Source organism: Equus caballus, chromosome 1, assembly GCF_041296265.1.
Source record: "Equus caballus isolate H_3958 breed thoroughbred chromosome 1, TB-T2T, whole genome shotgun sequence".
NCBI lineage: Eukaryota > Metazoa > Chordata > Mammalia > Perissodactyla > Equidae > Equus > Equus caballus.
This window is the reverse complement of record NC_091684.1, coordinates 31,565,302-31,586,643: the sequence shown is the minus strand read 5'-3', so window position 1 is coordinate 31,586,643 and position 21,342 is coordinate 31,565,302. Positions and strand designations below refer to the sequence as shown.

General features: G+C 38.1%; 1 protein-coding gene across 3 annotated transcripts in view; it reads right to left on the bottom strand.

Annotated features, from left to right (window-relative positions):
- The window catches only part of HPSE2 (heparanase 2 (inactive)), a 607,109-nt gene that overhangs the window by 207,216 nt on the left and 378,551 nt on the right, over positions 1-21,342 (bottom strand). For all 3 annotated transcript variants that reach the window (XR_011421956.1, XM_023641185.2, XM_023641195.2), the window contains exon 6: positions 4,753-4,800. Coding sequence is in view for 2 of the 3 variants with exons in the window: in XM_023641185.2 (XP_023496953.1) it covers positions 4,753-4,800 (48 nt within the window). In the remaining variant the exon portion in view is untranslated. The remainder of the gene's footprint in view (positions 1-4,752; positions 4,801-21,342) is intronic.

Here is a 21,342-nt window from a genome sequence, read left to right as displayed (position 1 = left end):
GATCAGCAACCCTAGTTCCATTTTCAACCTTAATTCTAGGAATACAATTTGTACCCTTACTTATCACAGTCTTTTTTAGAGTAAATATTATATTACTTCACACAAAAGAACCTTGCAACAGTATTATTCCATCTACTGCCTCCTACCTTCATCATCCTTTGTGGTATTATTACATATATTTTTACATCTCTATACATTTAAAATCCCATGATATAATGTTATATTTTTGCAATAGAGTCAGTTGTTTTTTATTTTATTTACTTATATATATATATTTTTTTTTTTTGCCCAGGAAGATTTGCCATGAGCTAATACCTGTGCCAATCTTCTTCTGTTTTTTAGTATGTGGGTCACCACGAGCACAGCATGGCTGCTAACAGTGTAGGCCCATGCCTGGAAACCAAACTTGGTCTGTTGAAGCGGAGTGTGCTGAACTTAAGCACTAGGCCACCGGGGCTGGCCCAGAGTCAGTTGTTTTTTTAAATAAATTAAAAGAAAAAATCGTCTTTTATATTTATCTACAATTTTACCATTCCCAATGTGTTTTATTATTTTTTGAGATCCAAGTTTCCTTCTGATGTTACTGCCTTTCTGTCAGAAGAACTTCCTTTAGTATTTCTTATAGCACAGGTCTATTGGCTTTCATTTATCAAAAACATCTTTATTTTACTTTCATTTTTAAAGGATATTTTTGCTAGATATAGAATTCTGGCTTGACTTTTTTCTCTTTAGTTCTTTATAGATGTTGTTCTATTATCTTCTGTTCTCCATTGCTTCTGCAGACAAATTAGTCATCATTTGGATAAACAGCTGACCATCTTGCCCTTGTGGCAGCTGCAGTTGACACTTTATTAGGGTGAGTCTGTTTTGGTTATACATTAGACTTAGGGCAGATCCTTAGTCTTGGAACATAGATTCTATCCCTGAGGTATAACCCTTTTAGTTTTCACCAGAAAGCATAAGGTGTTTATCAAGTTCCCCTAAATTTGCGGGATTCAAATTCTAATCTCTGTCTTTCATGTGATAGACAGCAGCTGAAATCTCTGTTCAACTTTTTCAGGCTTCCAGCTGTTGTTTTCTACCAGGCTCCTTGGAGTCTCCCTTGAATATGCACATTTCAGGGCTCAGGCAAAGATTTCAGGAAAGTTTATATGTATATTTTATGTTTTTCCCCACAGCTTCTTTTTTCCAAGATTTCTAACTTCTCACTCCTTCTGACACTTCGAACCAATATGACCACATATTTTGTTTGAGTTCTAGCTACCCCATACTGCATGGATTCTTAAGTAACCACAGATCTCACCAGTACCATTCACTTTTTTCAAGTATTAAATAACTTCCTCTGGTTTTTGCTGCCTTTTGGTCACTCTCCAGTGTGTGTGTGTGTGTATGTGTATTTTTTTTGGTCCAGATTTAGCATTGATATCTGATATAAGCTATTCCACCATTCCTGTAATTGGAACTTCACCTCACTAACTCTTGCTGGATTTTCTGCATAGGTTGGTGGGCAGCATCAATCATTAAGTCATGTATCTTGGTCCTCAAAACCCAAAAGCATGAACTTCCAAATCAAAATAGTCTAACTATACAGATCTGTTTATTTATCACCTAAGATTCAGAGTTCTGGTTGTTCAAGCTCCATGCTAAACATCTCAGTATTGAATTGATAGGTAAATATTGACAAATTTTATGTTAGCTCTTTTTTTTTCTGAGAATGACTTAATTTCTTTTATTTTTTAAGAAATTTTCACCTCAGCATTTCCTAGGGTTAGAGAAACATGGTATTTGGCTTTAATTTTCACTGAGTCCTCCTGGCCAGGATTTCCTGGAATTGTTCCATGATTATTTCAATTCTTGACTGAAAACTATGGCTGGAAGGGATAAATGGTAAATTCTAGGTGCTACTTGTTGTCCCCAAATGAGTGCTGATCCTGGAGCCAAAAGAAACACAACCCCTTGCCTGCTTTGGGGGTTATTTTTAGAGTAGTTGCAAACACATGGTATTTATCTTGAGAGATGGCCAATATTTTAAAAATAGCTAATAAAGAAAATGTAGTTATAAAAAATGTATTTCTCCATTATAAAAAAAAAAATACTGTGCTTACTTCATTCCATTTGTGCTATGGAGAGTGCTTGATAGGGAAGAAAAACTTTCTCTGATTCCTCCCTGTCAGCCATGACAATTGAGCAAGCCTTACATTCTTACCAATAAGTTTTGCACACTGAGCTCATTATTTCTCCCTACAAACATTATAAATTCTTCAAGCTTCAGCCTTTATGCTACATTATCCAGATAGCCTTTGGTAAGGACATTGAAAAGGATTTGAATTCCCCCACTAGAAAGTAATATTTTCAGTAAAGGACCATTGTCTTGTCATCAAAGCAGTAATTGTTAAGAGAATAGCCCTTGGAGGGACACAGACCCAACTTCAAGTCCAAAATCTGCCACTTCCTATGTAATCTTTGGATTTTCTACAACTTCCTTTAAGTTGTAGAAAACCAGAGATAGAAATACTCCTGACCCGGGGCTGGCCTGGTGGCACAGCGGTTAAGTTTGCACGTTTGGCCTCTCAGCGGCCTGGGGTTCACTGGTTTGGATCCCAGGTGCAGACATGGCACCACTTGGCAAAAGCCATGCTGTGGTAGGCATCCCACGTATAAAGCAGAGGAAGATGGGCACGGATGTTAGCTCAGGGCCAGCCTTCCTCAGCAAAAAGAGGAGGATTGGCAGTAGTTAGCTCAAGACTAATCTTCCCCCCCCGAAAAAATACTCCTGACCTCATTTGGTTGTTGTGAGGATCAGACATGGTAAGGTATACAAAGGTTTGCAACAGTTTCTGCCACAGTGATATTATTATTGTTGCTGTTGTTATTTCCCCCCATAGTAAATGCCCAATAAACAGCTGCCTAAATAGATACGTGTTGAATTGAATAAGTGCTATTCTTGTGAGAGAGAAAAACACATGAATTACAGAAACAAGTTATGAGGAAAAAATAATTGTAGCTATGATAAGTACTATAAAAAAAGAGCTAAGAAAGAGAATTAAATGGAGGACCTGTTTTAGATAGGATCATCAGGGAAGGCCTCTTGAGGGAGGTGACATGTAAGCTGAGTCTTAAAAGATGAGAAGGAGCCAGCCACACAAAAATTGGGGAGAACGGCATTCCAGGCAGCGGGAATAACACGTACAAAGATCCTGAGGCAGACATGCACATGGCCCTTCTAAGAACCAAAAGTTCACCAGTGTGTTGGGAGAGAATGACACCAGAGTGGCACCAGATGCAGTCAGAAGTTAGCAGAGGTGCTGGCCCCGTGGCCAAGTGGTTAAGTTCGTGCGCTCCGCTTCGGCGGCCCAGGGTTTCGCTGGTTCAGATCCTGGGCGCGGACATGGCACCACTCCTTAGGCCATGCTGAAGCGGCATTCCACATGCCACAACTAGAAGGACCCACAGCTAAAAATATACAACTATGTACGAGGGGGCTTTGGGGAGAAAAAGGAAAAATAAAAATCTTTAAAAAAAAAAAAAAGAAGTTAGCAGAGACCAAGTACAAAGGGCCTTATAGGCCTGAGGAGACAGTTTGGCTTTTGTCTAAGTACAAAGGGAAGGCACTGAGGGGTTTTAAGTAAGAGAGGACAAGATCTTCAGACCTCCTCAATCCGTCATTCACAAAAACAAATTGAAGGTGGATAAGGAATTTCTTTGGAAACATTTGGAACTTGCTGTTCAGAGAAACTAAGAGTATAAACATAGAATAAACTATTTTCCATTATGATTGAAATTATTGATTGCCAACGACCAACAAATCTCTTTCGGGATGTTTAATAAAGATTTCATCCACTTCTCTTTCTTGAACAACTGTCATGAATCCCAAGAGATACTGTGATCCACTTAAAATGGAGGATAGACAAGAGGAGTAAATACACTTGGCAGGCAGGGTTAGAGTAGCTGAGAAAGATGGCCAGAGTTGACAGCTACGAGAAAGGGGGTACATGTCTGAGCTGTAATGACCACATTAGATGAGAGATGATTTGGAAGATGCTGTGGGATAGATTTCTTACAAAAAGAAAGGACAGGATTCCAATATAAAACTGGTGAGACATTGTGAGATACCGGACATTCCAGTACAAATGCCATAAGGAGACAGACAAAATTTAAATTTATATGTCAGATAATTATCTTTATAAGTCAAGCTACCCTTAGGGTAACAGGTCTCTGCCATTGTAAGCTTCTTCCTGGAATGATGGAGTTTATGCTCTCTTGAAACTGCTTCATTCCCTTTGGGTTTTTTTTACTTGCTTCACATTAGTGACTCTCTTGGCATTAATTCAGACCACTGCCATTAATTTAATGAAGTGTTTCTATTTTCACATGATACATTGAGCAATTAAAACTATTTGTTCTCTTAAGAAAATTTATTCCCAAGGAAAAGCTTATAGGGAAATGATAGTGTGTTCAGACTTCCCATTACCTGTTCACTGATGACAGATTAATTTAAAAGTGTACATAATAGCTGAAATTTCCAAAATGTGTCACTGTTGTTGTTGTTTTGAAACAACAAAACAAAATTATATTACTATGAGACTGTATGCATCATATGTCATAAAAACAGCTTTGGAGTTAGTTTTAACTTTTTTTCTTGGAGGATGAAGAATAGCTTATTAAATGTCAGCCAAAAACTTCATGACAACTAATTATCTTTCATTTCATACCAGCTGATAATAAGTAAAAGCAAAAAGGGTGGATACCTACTGTTGCCAGGTAACTGCATCCACTGTGCTTCCTGCCACCTTCATGAATCTGTAAAGAACAGAAAGAGCACAGATATTGTAACTTAGAGTAAACCATCTCCTCAGGGTTAAAATAAAATAAGCTGAGTCATAGATCAGCCCAATCCCTGGGCAGCTATGCTTTCTGAGAGGGTCCACAGCCGTATTCATGGCCTATCCATAGCTATTGGAAGTTAAACTGTTCAGAAGGTGAAGGTTATCGTATTTTCAGCTCTCCACACATCCTTCACCATCTGGAAATCAAGACCACAATATGACATTCTACCTATATCTGTCTTCACATTGCTTTCCCTATGATCAAAACATATCTGTTCCATTTTCTATTCTCTAAGGACTCTGAGATCCACTAGGAAACAAATAAACAATAATATTTCCCAAGGATGACAACACAATAAATGCCTTTGAAAAACCTCAGGCCTCTCCTTCTGAAGAGACCATGGGAAAAGAAAAAACGATTTATTGGTACAAATATAAAGCACTATCAAATATTCCCGAATGATGGGCTGCCACACTTATCTGAGTGTAGAAACCCAAGCACCATATAGAGAAAGCTAACCATTTCTGCAGCAGCTAAGTAGAGAAGTGTCATCTGACAAGCATGCTCAGCCCAAGAGGGAAACCAGACCGAAAAGCACATAGCAAAGTCTTACTAGCAATTCCCCATCTTCCTGTGCTCCTGGAGATTACAGGAGAACCAAAGGGCCAGGAGGAAGCGTCCAAGGCCTCACAATGCCACAGAGTAGCATAAATTGCAAGTCTGTGAACAACTCAATTTACCTACTTGCCTCCTCCTTCCCCTCCACATGTTCTGAGGCCATGTACTCAGTGCTGTCATGGTTAATGTTACTATTTGAGAGAGTTACCACCCAGACAAGGAAATCAAATGGAACTTCCTCAGTCTTTAAGATAGTCCTTCCAACCCTGAGACTCTGGAGGGGATTTTTTCTTCAGACAGAAACAATCTTCAATCAGTACTTCATAACAAAGGACTCTTCCACTCTTCGGTGTTTTGTCAGGAAGGCCTATCCCTGCCCTACCCCAGCATAATCTTCCCAGGCAGACACATGGGCAAAGGGGTTGCTGTGCACTGCCCAAACAGAGGCTCTGCTCTACCACAATGGTGAAAGCAGATGAGTCTCTGCAGGACTGGGCGAGAGATAGAGAATACCAGGACTGTTGCTTAGCATCAGCGTGAAGTTTATAAAAGCAGATGAAAAGGAAGGAGAGTAGGGAGACAGGGAGGAAGAGAGGGGAAGAGAAAAGGGGGAGAAGGAGAAGAAGGAGGAGAAGGAGGAAGAAGACAGGGGAAGCGGGGAGAGAAGGAGGAGGTCAGGAGAAGATGAGGAGGAAAAGGAAAAGGAGAGGAGGAGGAGGAGGTAGAAGATAGCAGAAGGAGCACATGAGGAGGAGGAGGCAGCTTGGCCCTTGTCTATATGGTTTTGCTTTTTTCTCCAGTATCATTCAGCAGTCCAGGAGCAAGAAGATGGGAAATGGAGCATGAGCGTGATCAAGGAATGGAATTGGTTTGATGGGCAGGACAAAATGTCAGTGGGAATTGGAGGGAATATAACATTTACTGAGTACCTACTTAGTACCAGCCATTCACATGTATTATTTCTTATAATTCTCAAAATTGCTTTGCTTGGTGAGGTGGATGTTATTGCTTCTATTAGACAGATTACTAACTTCCCTACTGGCTAGAGAAGTTGTATCTCCAGACACCCAAAGAGCCCATTTTTATAGGGTCATTCTGCCCCTCCTAGCAGCACTTCTTGGGAAGTAAGACAAAGGTACCCTCTACTTTTGGAGTCCATGGATTTCTCTCTTCTCCTCATCTCCTTTCCCTAGTCCAGGAAAATCTCTTCAGTCTGCAAGGGTAGCTTCACTCTTCTCACTATTTCTGGCACTATGCCACGGATTCCCCCTTTGGAATTCAAAAGCCAGAAAGGCTTGTCCATTGTCTTTTCCATCCTGCCATGTGCTAGCCCTGAGTCCATAAGCACACAACCAGCTCCCTGCTTGAATGCAGAGGAAGAAGATGGAAAAATACAGTGAGAAAGAAAACAGATTGGTCTCCAAAATACTATCCCTGCCATGTATGTGCTCTGAGCAGTGGAGACCTGATGCTAATCTTAGAAGTAGAGTGACCCAAAAACAAAGAGAGGAAGATAAAATTTTGCACCCCTTCCCCAGGATATTTTAGAAATTAGAAAAACTAGACAAATTTAGATACAAGTGTCATCTTAAAAAAGAAATAAAATACTTGAAAAATTTATTTACATGGGCTTTACTCCTCCAAAGTAACTTCCAAAATCTCTGAAATAGAAATATTTTATGTGAAACTGTCTCTATTTACATATAAAAATAACCATAATGAAAATAACACTGACATTTATAGTGCTTTCTCATAATATAATGTTTTACAGCTTCTTATATGTACAATTTCACATAACCCTCCAAACAACCCCAGTAGGTAGATATTTCTAATTTATAGTGGAGGAGGCTGAGTCTCGTAGAGGTTATGTGAACTGCTCAAATTCATAGAGCTAATGTGGACTAAACTGAGTTCTCTGATTCCAAATCCTACCCCCTTTCCAGGATCCTATGCTGACTCCAAGCTGTTTTCACTGAGGCCAAGAAGCACAATACAATTCTAAGATGCAAAAAGTAAGTTGAATTTTTGCCTTGAGAAAATACTACCATATTTATCAGAAAAAGAAAACAGTCCTAAGCACCTTCTTTGCTTGTTGGCTTCCTCTCACAGACTTGAGCATTTCAGTGTCTATTTGGAAGACAATGTGCTGGAGCAGATACAAAAGGTGACCGACTCAGGGCCTCTGCTGCAAGACAACTACAGCAAAGCCAAGAAGATAGATGTTGAGACAGTTAGCTCTCAGAGTCTCATGTGCTGCATTACTGGTACAGACTAACTGCTGTGGGATAGCAGACAAGGGTGCAGTTAGCTTCACCTTCTATGGTGTTAGAAGAGGGATAAGCATTGAGAAAAGCTTCACATCGTACATGACTTTGAATCTAGCATTGACAGAAGGGTAGGATTTTGCTATGAAGAGCAGGCCAGGCATAGGAACAGCTTGAGCAAAGCAAGGAAGAGTCAAGGTGAGTGTGTCCTCAGAAATCCAGCATGGGTGGATGTCAGGGGACAGGTAAGGGAGTAGCAGGAGGTCAGACTGGTCAGATCACTAGTTGACAGTCTGTGATGCTAACATGTCTGGGCTTTATCCCTTAAAAGCTAGATACAAGTCCAGGTCCTATTTATCTTTGTATGACTAGCACCCAGCATAATATTGTAAAACATAGCTACCTCCTCCTTCATGTATATTTGTTGGATTTTATCCTGTGTTTAAACAAGCGAGGGCATGTCAGGATCAGATGTGAGCTTTAGGAGGCTTATTCTGGCTATGGTGAAGGTGAAAGGTACTGGTGAGGACAAACTGGCAGGAGGTGACTGCAGAGAGGTGGGAGGCTTTGAAATGTGAGAAAGAAAATAATACACAATTGAGAAACACTATTGGAGCTCTCAGGAGGGCTTGGTGGGGTGTTTAAATGGAGGAGAGGGTGTAAACAAGGACCTTGAAGTTTGAATTGCAGTAATGCTATTGCCCAAGATGGGCAACCCAGGAACAGACTTTTGATGCTGATGTTGGTGAATGTATTCCAATCCTCCTGAACATGCCTTGAAGAACTTGAGATAAGTCATCATTGATGAACAGCTATGCATTCACAAGAAAATCAGGAGGAAAAAGAAGCATCATCAGTGCCCTGCCTGGCCACAAGGCTCTAAACAGGCAATTAAGAGCTCATCTAATATGGTGTCTTAGAAGTTGGAGACTGGTTCTTTATGATACTACTACCTGGAAACCCTCACATGCATGAGACAGTTTGTTCTGCTATAGGTTGATAATTAAGTCCTTAAATAACCACCCATTATCAAAAGCAGCATTATAAAAAGAATCAGAAAACTAGAGTTAGGAATATTTAAAGTAATGCTAATGTTTTCTCCTCATACCCCTAACCCATATTCCTCAAAGAAAATCTATAATATCAATAATTAAATATGAAATATACTAGACCCATATGTAGAATATTATATAGTTTACAAATATTTGAAAATTGAGTATAGGAAAAGATCTACCATGATCCTAGATAGGAAAATCAATTATTCTTCCTAAACAAATTTATGGGCATAATGAAATTCTGGTTAAAAAAAGAACCCAGCAGATATTTTTAAAACTTTGCAAAATCATTCTAATATTCATCTGAAGAAGCCAGGAAAATTCTGAAAAGTTGGAATAATTAAAGACATTTATTTGCTCTACCACTCATGAAAATATATCATAAAATTTATAATGATTAAAATTTCCCAGCTCAGGAATTAGTAAGGAGATCTATTAAACAGAAAAGATTTTTTTTAAAATTCATACATAAGAATGTATTACATGAAAAAGAATTTAGTATATGAAAAAACTGAAGTATTTTTTAATATATGATTTGTGGCTATTTGGAAAAAAAGCTTCAAGTCAGATCCTCACCTACTATCTAATTTTGCATAAGAAATCAAAAGAGTAAAATATAGTTTAGTTTCATTATATTTTTTAAAATATTTTAATCACAATTTAATATTTTTAAACAAATGATATTATCTTCTTAACTTTTGTGGTAAAATGAAGCAGCAGAAAAGTTATTTTAGCCAACTTCGAGAAAACACCATCAGATGATATGAGTTCACACGAAAATTGCTACAAACTACATGATGAGACTAACCTCAAACATATGGAAGCATTTCTACACTTATTCTGAAGAGGAAAAATCTAATTTTCAAATAATGTCAAACAAAATATGCATTTCCAAACACTACCAAGATGACCAACACACCCTTGTATTTTGAGAAGTGTAAAAAATCTCATCCAAAATGGGGCAAATATTCTGTCTTCAGAAGTCTTTGAAGAATATTGAAAAAAAAATAATAACCAGAAAAAGAAAAACCAACCACAGAAATCACACATAAAAGAAACTGATTAGACAAAACTCCAAGAAATAGATATTACAGTCAGTGAGTTTGGGGGTATTCTCCCTACCCCCATGTTCCTTCTCTGAAAATTTGGGCTCTCTATCTCTACTTTGCATCTCATTGCTATACTCTGTTTTTATATCCATATTGGCACTGTCGAGGACAAGTCCAAAATGATCATAATTTTCTTTGTTCAGATCTAACATTGATGGATTCTTCTGCTCTCTAGTTCTGCCTGTTTCTCAGAAACTGGCCCAAACCACATAAATGAATAACTTCAACACAGCTGCAGAGTGCTCAGCAACAGTAATATTAGAGGTGGAATAACATGCACACAGACTAGTGCTGTCAGGAGTGAAATACCACTGGGAAAGTGAAATTCTGTTTAGAGTCTAGTATTATCCAAGGATTTTCAACCATCTACTTCTATTCTAATCCCTAGATTTAGGTCTATGAATGTACAAGTAAAGATAACCCAGCATGTAAATAACGACAAGAGGGGAAGACCTTGGTTTTCCAGGGTTGGATGTCTCCATACATGAATTATGAAGACAGAAATCCTGGATGACTATCTCAGAGAACAAGAGGTGTCTGCCTTCATGCTGACATCCAGTCATGCAAGAAGGATAAGAGAGGGAAGGGGCAGGGACCTGTATCAGAGGAAAATGGCCAGTGCCAGGCAGACCTTTCAGTATTGGGGGATCTTTCCCATTGGAGACAATCTGCTGCTATGGAAAAGAACAAAATATCCCCTTTCATTGTGAGAGTTCCTTTCCTCCCCCAAGGGACCCCAAATCTGGGAGAATTTCTTTCCTTTGTTATCCACCTGCACAGATGACGTATCTGAAATATTGTTGAGCCTTCTCTCCCAGGGCATATCACAGCTCTCTCTTATAAGGCACATCTTTATTCATGGTCTTTGGGGTTTGATTTCTACTTCTGAACCACAGAGTACAACCCTAAAAATGAGATTCTGAATTTTGCTCCCAGGAAAAAGGATAAATCCTTCACAAGGAACTGAATGTCCAAATGAGTACAAACTTCAGTAAGAGTGCAACAGCCTGATCTTTCTTTCCTTATCCTCAAAGAGAATCTTTGGTTGCATAACTAACATGAATAAGATGTGACAGCCATTCTACAGAAAGGCCTAGGAAAAATCTGTGAGGAAATTATTCATCTTAGGTTACAGCAAACCAGGCATCTTCTATTTGGTCTAAAGCCACCCACTTTTCTATGGCTAATTTATATATTGAGCTATACTAGGTGCTGTATAGAACAAATAAAATATTGGCATCTCTCTCTCTTTCTCCCTTGAATCTTCCCTTCCTTTCTCCCTCTCTTCCTTTTCTCTTCCTACCTCTATTTACACATAATATTATGTTCACAGTAGGCTGATAAATAGCACGGCTATATGAACATTAACTTTAATGATTAGTACAGTTCTCTATTTAGATTTCCCTTCCAGCTTACAATTCCCTTAATTTGATAGATTTGTAGAACTTTTTAAAAAAATTTTTTGCTCCTTTCCTGAGGAAGATTTGCCCTGAGCTAACATCTGTTGCCAATCTTCCTCTTTTTGTATGTAAGCAGCTGCCACAGCACAGCCAATGCCAGACAACTTGTGTAGGTCTGTGCCCAGGAACCAAACTCAGACCACCAAAGCAGAACACGCTGAACTTAACCGCTAGACCACTGGGGCTGGCCCTATAGAACTTTTCATATACAGGGACTTGAGATGGGTGAGACTCTTCAACCAATCTCCCTTGCCCATACAAGTCACACCCATGAAGTTTAATTTAAGGGAGATTTTGAATGAAGAAAGGAAAAACTGAGTTAGCTACCATTTACTGATTGACAGGCACTTGGTAAGCAGTTTACATAATGTATAAGGTTGATAATATCACTTTCATTTTATGGATGAATAAACTGTGCTCAAGATCACCCAGGTAATAAGTTACAGAGCTGAGATTCAAACCCAGTGCTGACTCTAAAGCCCTTGTTTCGACCATGCAGAGATGGCAAATTTGTGCTATCAGTGGTGCTGCTCCTTTTTTCTGAGCCCATGGTAGATATTGGTAATAGATCTCAATACTGCCTCACTACTCTCAGAATTAGCCTAAGAACCCTTCTCAAGACAGGGTGCCAGGCACTATTACCTGGACCTGGCCCCCAAGATCAAGCCTATTTTTCTGCTAATGTGGTTGGGAGGAGGGAGTCTATAGGACAATGCCTGGAACAAAATAGAGGCAGATGTGAGACAATACTACATAAAGGACAAAATAGGTTGGTTTGATTAGAATGAAGAGAAATGGCAGGGGGATGAGGGATGATGAGAGAAGATGCTAAAATAGATCTGGAAGGCTATGGCTGGACCTGGAAGGTGCTGGTTAGAGGAATATTAAGAGAGACACATTATGACAGTCTAAAATGCTGCTGAGGAAGTCATAAAGTCTTGGATTCAAGCAAAGAAGGCTATAACTGACGTGATATGATTTGCCCTGGCTGTGGAGCCTGGTGGGAAGGAGAAAAGATGCATCAAGATGTCATGATGAATTTCACAGGGAAAAACAAACTTTTCAAAAGCTCAAGTCCTGGTATGAAGCTGACTTTATGCGAGCAAACACTGTGGAACTAAGGTGGATAAGGATTATATTTTTTCTAGTATGCTAGCTCCCGTGACTTCTTCAAAGATGAAGATTCAGGGAAACAGCACCACAGAATAGAAATAGCAAGGGCCCAAAAGTCAGACAGATAGCTGATTTAAGACCTGGCTCCACAGCTTATCAGCCATGTGACCTTGGCTAAGTTGTTTAACCTCCCTGAACCATTACAAATGGGGAGAACAGCATCTACTTCCCAAAGGGCTTGTGAAGATTAGCAGGTTAACATTTATGAAGGAACAATGGTACTGCCCAGCATACAGCTCAATAAATGTGAGCTTGGTAAATAATTTAACATCTGTGCACCTCCATTCCTTGATCTGTAAAATAAAGACAATAAAGCCTGCACTGCCTATATTACAAGGAGATGGTTCTCATACTTTGGTGTGCAAAGAATCCCTTGGGGTCCACATTCAAAATGCCAATATCTAGGTCCCATTCCCACACATCTCATTTGGTAGGTCTGGGCTGGAGCCTAAGAATCATGCAGCATTTTTAAGAAGCTCTCCAGGTGCTTTTACGCAGGAGGACCATGGGCTACACTTTTGACAGATTCTGATCTGAGCAGCACCTGTTAGGATGGGCCATTCTTGAAGGAGAAAGTAGAGTTCTAAGGGAAAGTAGACTAAGGAAGGGAGGAAAGAAATGGAAAAAAGAAAGTGAGGACGAATATTTCCCAAGACCATCTGTGTCAAATCTAAGTCTATGTCGCTCCAGCCTCCTTCTCCAGTGTTCTTTCTAACCCCCATCTGACTTCTATAACATTAAAAGAAGAGAGAAACATCCTTCATTGTAACGGCAATAAGTGATAACCTTGGGGTTGGGTAAAGAATTAGGCTGTTTCTCTAATAAGGAAAAAAATAAAAGAAAAGAAAGCAAGTCTGTAAGTAAGTAGTCATTAACACAATTCTCAGCTAGGGAGCAGACCATTGCAGTAGCCAGTGCTTCTTTGCTAATGAGCACTGAAAAGCTGCTGGGAGGCCTTTCCTTCCTCTAGAGGCAGAGATGGAAACTCTCTTCTTACGAAAGAGGAATAAATTGTTCTCTCCTCCTGCTGTTTGGTCAAGTCATATAACTCTTTCACAGTTGAAATAAAACAGAACAATTATTAGGAACAACATTGTAATAATTACTCAGTGCACCAAATTGTCCCCAGCTGTGCATCTTCCCACTCCAAATGAGAATGTAAGCCGGTTTCCAGGCAGGGGGTAGAGCTGTGATCACCCTTATTACGCTGACATATTATGGCAGCTAATCTTTCTAGTTCCTGTCCTCACACAATTCTACATCGAGTCACATGCAAAAAAGCAGTGAGAAAAAACCTGCTTTTTCATCTTTTAAATACACTTCTTCTCTTAAAAATTGTAGCTGACATTTCTTTATGTCATCTGTGTCATCTGTGCCAGGAACTGTGGTAAGCACTTTAAATTCAGTTTCTGATTTGACTTCACCACAAGTCTAAGAAATAGGTAATTTCATTAGCCCTATTTTACAGATGAGGAAACTCAGGTTTTAGAGAGATTAAATAATTCCTCAAGAGGACCTAGCTAGAGCTAACATGGATCTCATCTAGTTCCCAAGTGCATGCTCTTCACCATCCCGCTATTTTTTCCCTGATCCTGCTATATTGGCTCACTACAGCAGAAAAGAGAAGGCTGTTGTTTTAATATGTCTTTATGGAGGAAGGAACCCATGAACTCAAAAATGCCTAGGGCCCACAAAAGTCATAATGAGGGCCTGTGTATAGGAACACAGTGAAGTTTTCATCCTTGTGAGTCCACACAGCCTTCATTGCTGTCTATGCTTTGAGTATAAGTGTAATCTATAAACCAGCATTAGGCACTTAGTAGAAGTATTGGTAATTAAGCACAACTAAAGATAGAAATTCTGGATATAAAAAGGCAATTTTTCTGTTTCTGTTTAGTAGACCATATATGAGCATGATGTATGAGCATATAGCATACATCATGTGGTCTGCTGTGGTGGAAAAGACCATTATTTGCTTCCTAATCCTCTTCTGCTTTTATCCTCTTTGCCAAAATTAGAATGCTTTCCATAGCTCTCTGGGCCATCATGGGAGCTAAAGGCCCTGTCTAGCTTTCCGTTCTAACACAGGTTCAGGTTAGACTATTCCACTAGCAACTCTGTAGAACGTTAGGATAACTTCCATTCTTCGTTCATTCATTCAACAAATTTGAGTGCCTACTATGTACTAGGCTTTTTGCCAGCACTGCATATACATTGGTAGATATACTTCCCACCCTCATGGAATTTATAATCTATAACCAACAAATAAACAAATAATAAATATGCAGTTATAAATTGTGATAAATGCCATAAAGAGAACTAACAGAGTTTGTTGATAGAGAATTACTTAGCTAGTTTACTCAAGGAAGGTCTCTGATGGATGAGGAGAAACCAGTCAAGTGGCAAGCAGAGAGAAGAACACTAGGTAGAAAGAAGAGCATATGTGAAGACCCTAATTAAACGGAAGTTTAGCACGTGCCAGGCCAGTGAAGCCTCAGTGAAGTAAGAAAAAGGGAAAGCTGGAAAAGATAAGAATGAAGAGCTGGGCAGCAGCCAGATTATTCACTGTAGAGCCTTGTATGATATAGCAAGGAGATTAAATTTTATTCTAAGAGCAATAAAAAGTCATCAGGAGTCTTTAGCAAGTGACTGACATCATGTGAATTGTGTTTGTTAAACATTTTCTGGCAACTGAGTGGTAAATGGATTGGAGACGACAAGAGTGGAAGCAAATAGACCAGTAACCAGGCATTTAAAGTGGTCCAGGTTCTGAGTTCTCCAAATTGCAATTCTTTTGTTATCATTTGCTCTACTGCCACCCCCTCACCCAAAGCAACATTCATATTCCAAGTCACTGTGATGCGAACATGTTAGTGGAACACAAGGTCCTCAAGATGGTGTCTGAAGATAAGACTCTGATCAAATAAATTTAAGAAATTCTGCATGCTAAATCCTCTTATTAGAGATTCAGAATGTAAACTAATGTGTTAAAGGTGCTTGGAAGTGTTTCAGTAAATTTAGGGGTCCCAGTATTTCTCAAACTTACTTGACCATGGAACCTTTTATTTTTTTTTCCCCTTCACATACTGTTAACATCCTGCAGAACTGACATTCTCCAGAGCACATTTAAGGAAATGCTACCATAAGTCATTATAACCAAGAGTTAACTCCATGTGCTTGGTTTACTGGGCCTCCTCCTGGCCAACTCTCAATTTTTTCAATGGTTTAGACAATATTTTCTGACTCTACATATACTATATGAGGACATCAGCTTTTATATGTCTTATTTCTTCTTTCCATTTCTACCACCTATTTTTCTATCAACTGTCTCTTTACTTTTACATTATACAGATTGATAAAGTTTTCATTCTTTTCTGTAACCATAATTTTCTTCCTTTTTTCTGGATTTGGATCTCCTATGAGATGGCTGTTGGGTATCCCGACTTGATCCTCTATATCAGTAATATTTTATCTCAAATCTTCTGTCTCTGTCTAAAGCTCTATACATGAGAAATTTCCTTGATTTTATCCTCCAATTCATTTATTGGATTCTTTCTTTTAACAGCTTTTTGGAGATATAATTTAATACCATCTTAACTACCCATTTAAGTGTACAATTTAATAGTTTTTATTATATTTATAGAGTTGTACAACTATCAATACAATCTAATTCTAAAATATTTAATTTCAAAAAGAAATCCCATACCCACAAGTAGTCACTCTCCATTTCCCACAATCTCCATCAGCTCTAAGCAACCAATAATCTACTTTTTGTCTCTACAGATTTGCCTGTTCTGGACATTTCATATAAAGAAAATCATACAATGTGTGGCTGTTTGTGACTGGTTTCTTTCAGTTAGCACAATGCTTTCAAGGTTCGTCCATTTGTAACATGCGTCAGTACTTCATTCCTTTTTATTGTCAAATCATATTCCACTGTATGGATACACCACATTTTATTTATCCATTCATGGACATTTGGATTGTTTCTACTTTTCGGCTACTATAAATAATGCCACTATGAATATTTGTGTACAAGTTTTTGTGTGGACATGTGTTTTTATTTCTCTTGGGTATATACCTAGGAGCAGAATTGCTGAGTCATATGGTAACTCTATGTTTAACCTTTTGAGTAATTACCAGACTGTTTTCCAAAGCAGTTGCACCATATTACATTCCCCCTAGCAGTGTATGAGACTCCAATTTCTCTACATCCTTTCCAATATTTGCTCTTGTATGTCTTTTTGATTATAGCCGTCCTAGTAGATGTGAAGTGGTATCTCATTGTGATTTGGATTTGAATTTCCCTAATGACTAATGATGTTGAGCATCTATTCATGTGTTTATTGGCCATTTGTATTTCTTCTTTGGAGAAATGTCTATTCAAATATCTTTTGCTCATTTTTAAAATAGGCTATTGTTATGGTAGAGTCGTAAGAGTTCTTTATATATATTCTGGATACAAGTTCCCTATGAGTTATACAACTTGCAAATATTTTCTCCCATTCTGTGTCTGTTCATATGCTTGTTGGTGTCCTTTGATGCACAGAAGTTCTTAATTTTGATGAGGTCCAATTAATCAACATTTTCTTTCATCACTTATGCTTTTAGTGTTGTATCTAAGAAATCATTGCCTAACGTTTATTGGACTTAATGTCAGCAATTATACATTTAGTTTCAAAAAATACCTTTTTGTTCTGATTTTACCTTTTTTTAATAGAAATGTGTTTTAACTCTATAAGTAGAATATCTTACCATATCTTACTAAGAATACTAGCTACCAGTTTTTATTTTTAAAGTTGTGATCTTGAATTATAATTCTTCTTGGGTCAGTTTTTTAATTTATTTATATAAGTTTTTCTCTTTCATGCTACAGGTTTCCTTCTTATGTCTTGTGATCTTTGGCTATCTATTCACATTTAGAAATTAAGGACTAAGTAGATTCTTCTAGGTCGCAGGTGCAGATTTTCTTTTGGATAAATCTCTCATTTCACTAGGATCTCTATTTTCTAGGCAGAGCTTGTTGACCAAGACACTTCACTTTAGAGAGGGAGGAGGGGGAGGGCACAGACCCAGTCTTTGGGTATCCCACTGTGTTCACTCAGTGTTTTACTATACAGGAGCAACTCCATCTTAGCAATACTAGCTCATCCCCAGGCTATTCCTTCAGTTTCTTTGGTGAAGGCTCCTAAGTTTTGGTTTGGCACTTGCTTGGAGATAACAGCCTGAACTCTCTTTCCTCTGTATGGGCAGGGTAGGGGACTTAAAATGACGAAGGAAGAGTTGTACTGTGGGTGTAGTCCCTCTGCAGACATTCATATAAACCCCTTGGCTTGGTTTTCCTTTCTCAGTCCACTCCCTCCTGACTCTGAGCCTATTTGCTTAGACAGATTGGCTATCTTTTCCCAGAGCCCATGTTCTCTGGGTTGTCACTGCCTTACTCTGCTTAATCTGTCAACAGGCTTCCATCTGTTTACTCTCCTAAAGAAATCTGTCGAAAATCTCTCATCTGCTGATGATCTTTCTTTTGTGTGTTATTACAGATTTTTTTCTATATCAATTTTTAGTAGGAGTTTGGATGTGATTCCAGGAGGAAATGCAGCTTGTGCTCAGATCACTATCCTGAACTTGAAGCACACCCAATATATTTAAAACCATCTTTTTTTGCTCCAGAGATAATATTTCCTGAGTATGAATGTGTGTTCATTTGGATGCAACTTCCTTTTGAGAAACTCCCTTTTCTGCATGAATGGCACTTGAAAGAGAGATACTAACTGCGCAAAAGGCGGAAGACATACTTTATTTAATTAATTTCTCCTATTCTCTCACTCCACCTCACTGAGATATCCATCAACAAGCCATATCTACCCTAACTTCTCTCTCTCCTCTGCCATTACCTTAACCCAATCCACCATCATCTTGTAGTGAAACAGCCTCCTTACTGAGCTCTTTTGATCCTTTACTTTTGTACCTTGAAATCCATTTGGCACACAGAATAGAATAGAGTAGACTCCAGTACAAGTTGCTGCCCTCATAAAACCCTGTATTATCTTTCCATTCTTCATAGAATAAAATACACAAGCTCTTCACCATGGAATACATTGTCCAGTAATGACCTTGTCCTTGCCTGTACATGCATTCTCATCTCCTACACCACTCTCCCTGTGCTCACTATACTGCCCATCTTTCTATTCCTCAAATGCCTTAACCTTGTTTTTGATTCAAGACATTGAAAAACATGACCTAGTGCCTCTACCTAGAACTTTCTTCCCTCCACTCTTTGAATGGTGGGCTCCTTCTCATTCTTTTGTTCTTGGCTTAAATAAATTGTTCCTCAGCTAAGTCTTCTCTGATCACCTTGACCAAATAGATCCCCAAACCCCAGGCATCTTGATCATTTCCTTCACAGAATTACACACAACTTGTAAGAATTTGTCTTCTTATTTACTGCGGCTCTCTCTTCCTAAGTTCCAAGAGGCTAAGAATCACTTTGGCTTTACTCATCAATACATACCCAGCACTTAAAGGATCAAACACAAAGTAGGTGCTCAAAAAATATTTATTGAAAGGGAATTTAGTACTTGCCTCACTATGATCTAAAGTCCTCAAAAAGGAGCCTCAGTAAACATGGTTTCAATGAATACCTGCTTTTCCTGACATTGCCTTACCACTAAAAAACAGATTAGGTCCTCACTCTATAGCAGATACAGCAATAAACTCCAAATAAGTTAAAAGAGCCTAACATTGAAAATTAAAAGATGAAAAAAGGCTAGATGAAAATGAAATAGTAACTTTATCCTAACCGTGTAAGGGAAGAAACAGAAAAGAGTATCAACAAACAAGCAGCAAAGAACAATTAGAATAAAAATATACTTCAGAAACAATAAAAACATTTCAAAGTAATAAGAAAAACAATAGATTAAGATAAAATTGTCACTACATAGATGATGCATAAAAGTTTACAAAAGAAAAACAGAGGAAACTGATATAACCCTAAAGAACAATTGTTCATGCCTTTAGATAAAAATCAATGACTAGCAATAGTCAGTTCCCAAATGAGGGAAAGAAAATAATAAAACTAGCATTTTATTAAATACTTCCCATATTCCAAGCAACATGCTAGTCCCTGAAGATATGACCATGAAGATTGTACCTCTGTCCCGGTGGAGTTCATATCCTAAGTGGGAAGATAGTTCTGTTTAGTCCTGTAACAAACTAAGTAAAAAAAGCCTAAAAATTAGTTTGGCTCTATAAAAACTAAAACTGCAGATAATTATGATGATTTACTTAAATCATCATAATTTATTTAAATCACTATTTATACAGTGCTTCACAGTCATACTTATATATACTGTTTTTGGGTCAGATGAATTTAGAGCCCGTTATTGAGTAAGACATATTCATTCAACAAGCATTTATAAGACACCCACTGTATTCCTAGGTTCTGAGGCTACAGAATGAAAAAAACATAGACCAGGTCCTGATCCCAGTCCACAGTCTATTATGGAAGGCAGATGGGTAAATAAATAAGCTATCATCAATTTAATAAGTGCTATAGCAGAAAAATGAACAAAGTGCCACACAAAGACAGAGGAGGTGATAAGAAATCCTGTCTGAAGATGTCAGAGAAGATCTATTGGAAAGAGGAAAAATAAGGGGAGAGGGTGGTATTCCAAAGAAAATGACACAAAATAAAAAGATACAAAGGTAAAAAAGTGTTTGGCATCTTCCAAAATGTACACATCCTTTGACGTAGCTAAGGGCAGGTTGTGCAAGGGGGTATAGCTGAATTTACTAGCCGCAAAATGAGGCAGGTCCTGGACTCTGAAGGCCAGGGGTTTGGATTTCAAGCAAGAGCAACTGGACCACATGTTGCATTTTTAAAAAACTACTCAGAAATCAATATGGAGAAATTATTAGAGCCTGAGACTAGAGATGGAAAAATCATTTAGGATGAAAATGATAAGGTTTAAAATAAAAATGAAAAGAAGATAGGATATAAGTGATACTAAGAAGTCAGAAATAACAGAACTTCTAACTGATGGAGTAGGTGAACAAAAGAAAGGAATGTATCTAAAATGGATTCCTGGTCTGCACCTCAGGCAAAATGGTTATTTTGTCATTAACCAAACTTGGGATGAGGGGAAAGAAACAACATAAGAATTTAGAAAATGTTCAGTTATTTTCATAGTTAATAGAATTCAAATTTAAACAACATGAGGCATGCTCTTGCATTAATTAATAGAGTAAATTAATAAAAATGACAACAGTCATTGGTGTCAGGTATTGCAGAAAAAGATACACTAACACATTGCTGCCTTGCAACGTGATGAAATTACTCTGAAAAGAGATTTGGCAACAAATATGAGAGCCATAAAAATTATCATATACTTTGACCCAGAAACCCAACTTTTTGGAATATAGCCCAAGGATGTAATTCAAAAGAAATAAAAACCCTATTTGTATAAAGATGTTTATAGCTATGCTATATATTACAGACAAAAACTGGAAACAGCCCAAATGCCCAACAGCGAGGGAACACTTAGGCAGACTTTGGTACATTAATGCAATAGAATGTTTTATTGCTATTAAGAATGACAAACATGAGAACTATGTAGAAATAAGGAAAGGACAATATAAAGCAATGAATAAAAAATGCAGAACACAAAATGATGCATATACAATGATCACAACTATGTAAAATTATATCTGGTTATACAGGAGGATTGGAAAAGATTACAGAGCTGGTAATTAAGAGTGGTGACATTTTTGTTATTGTTGATTGCGTTGCTGGGAATGCTTATATGTTTCACGTTATGTTTCACTGTATATTTAG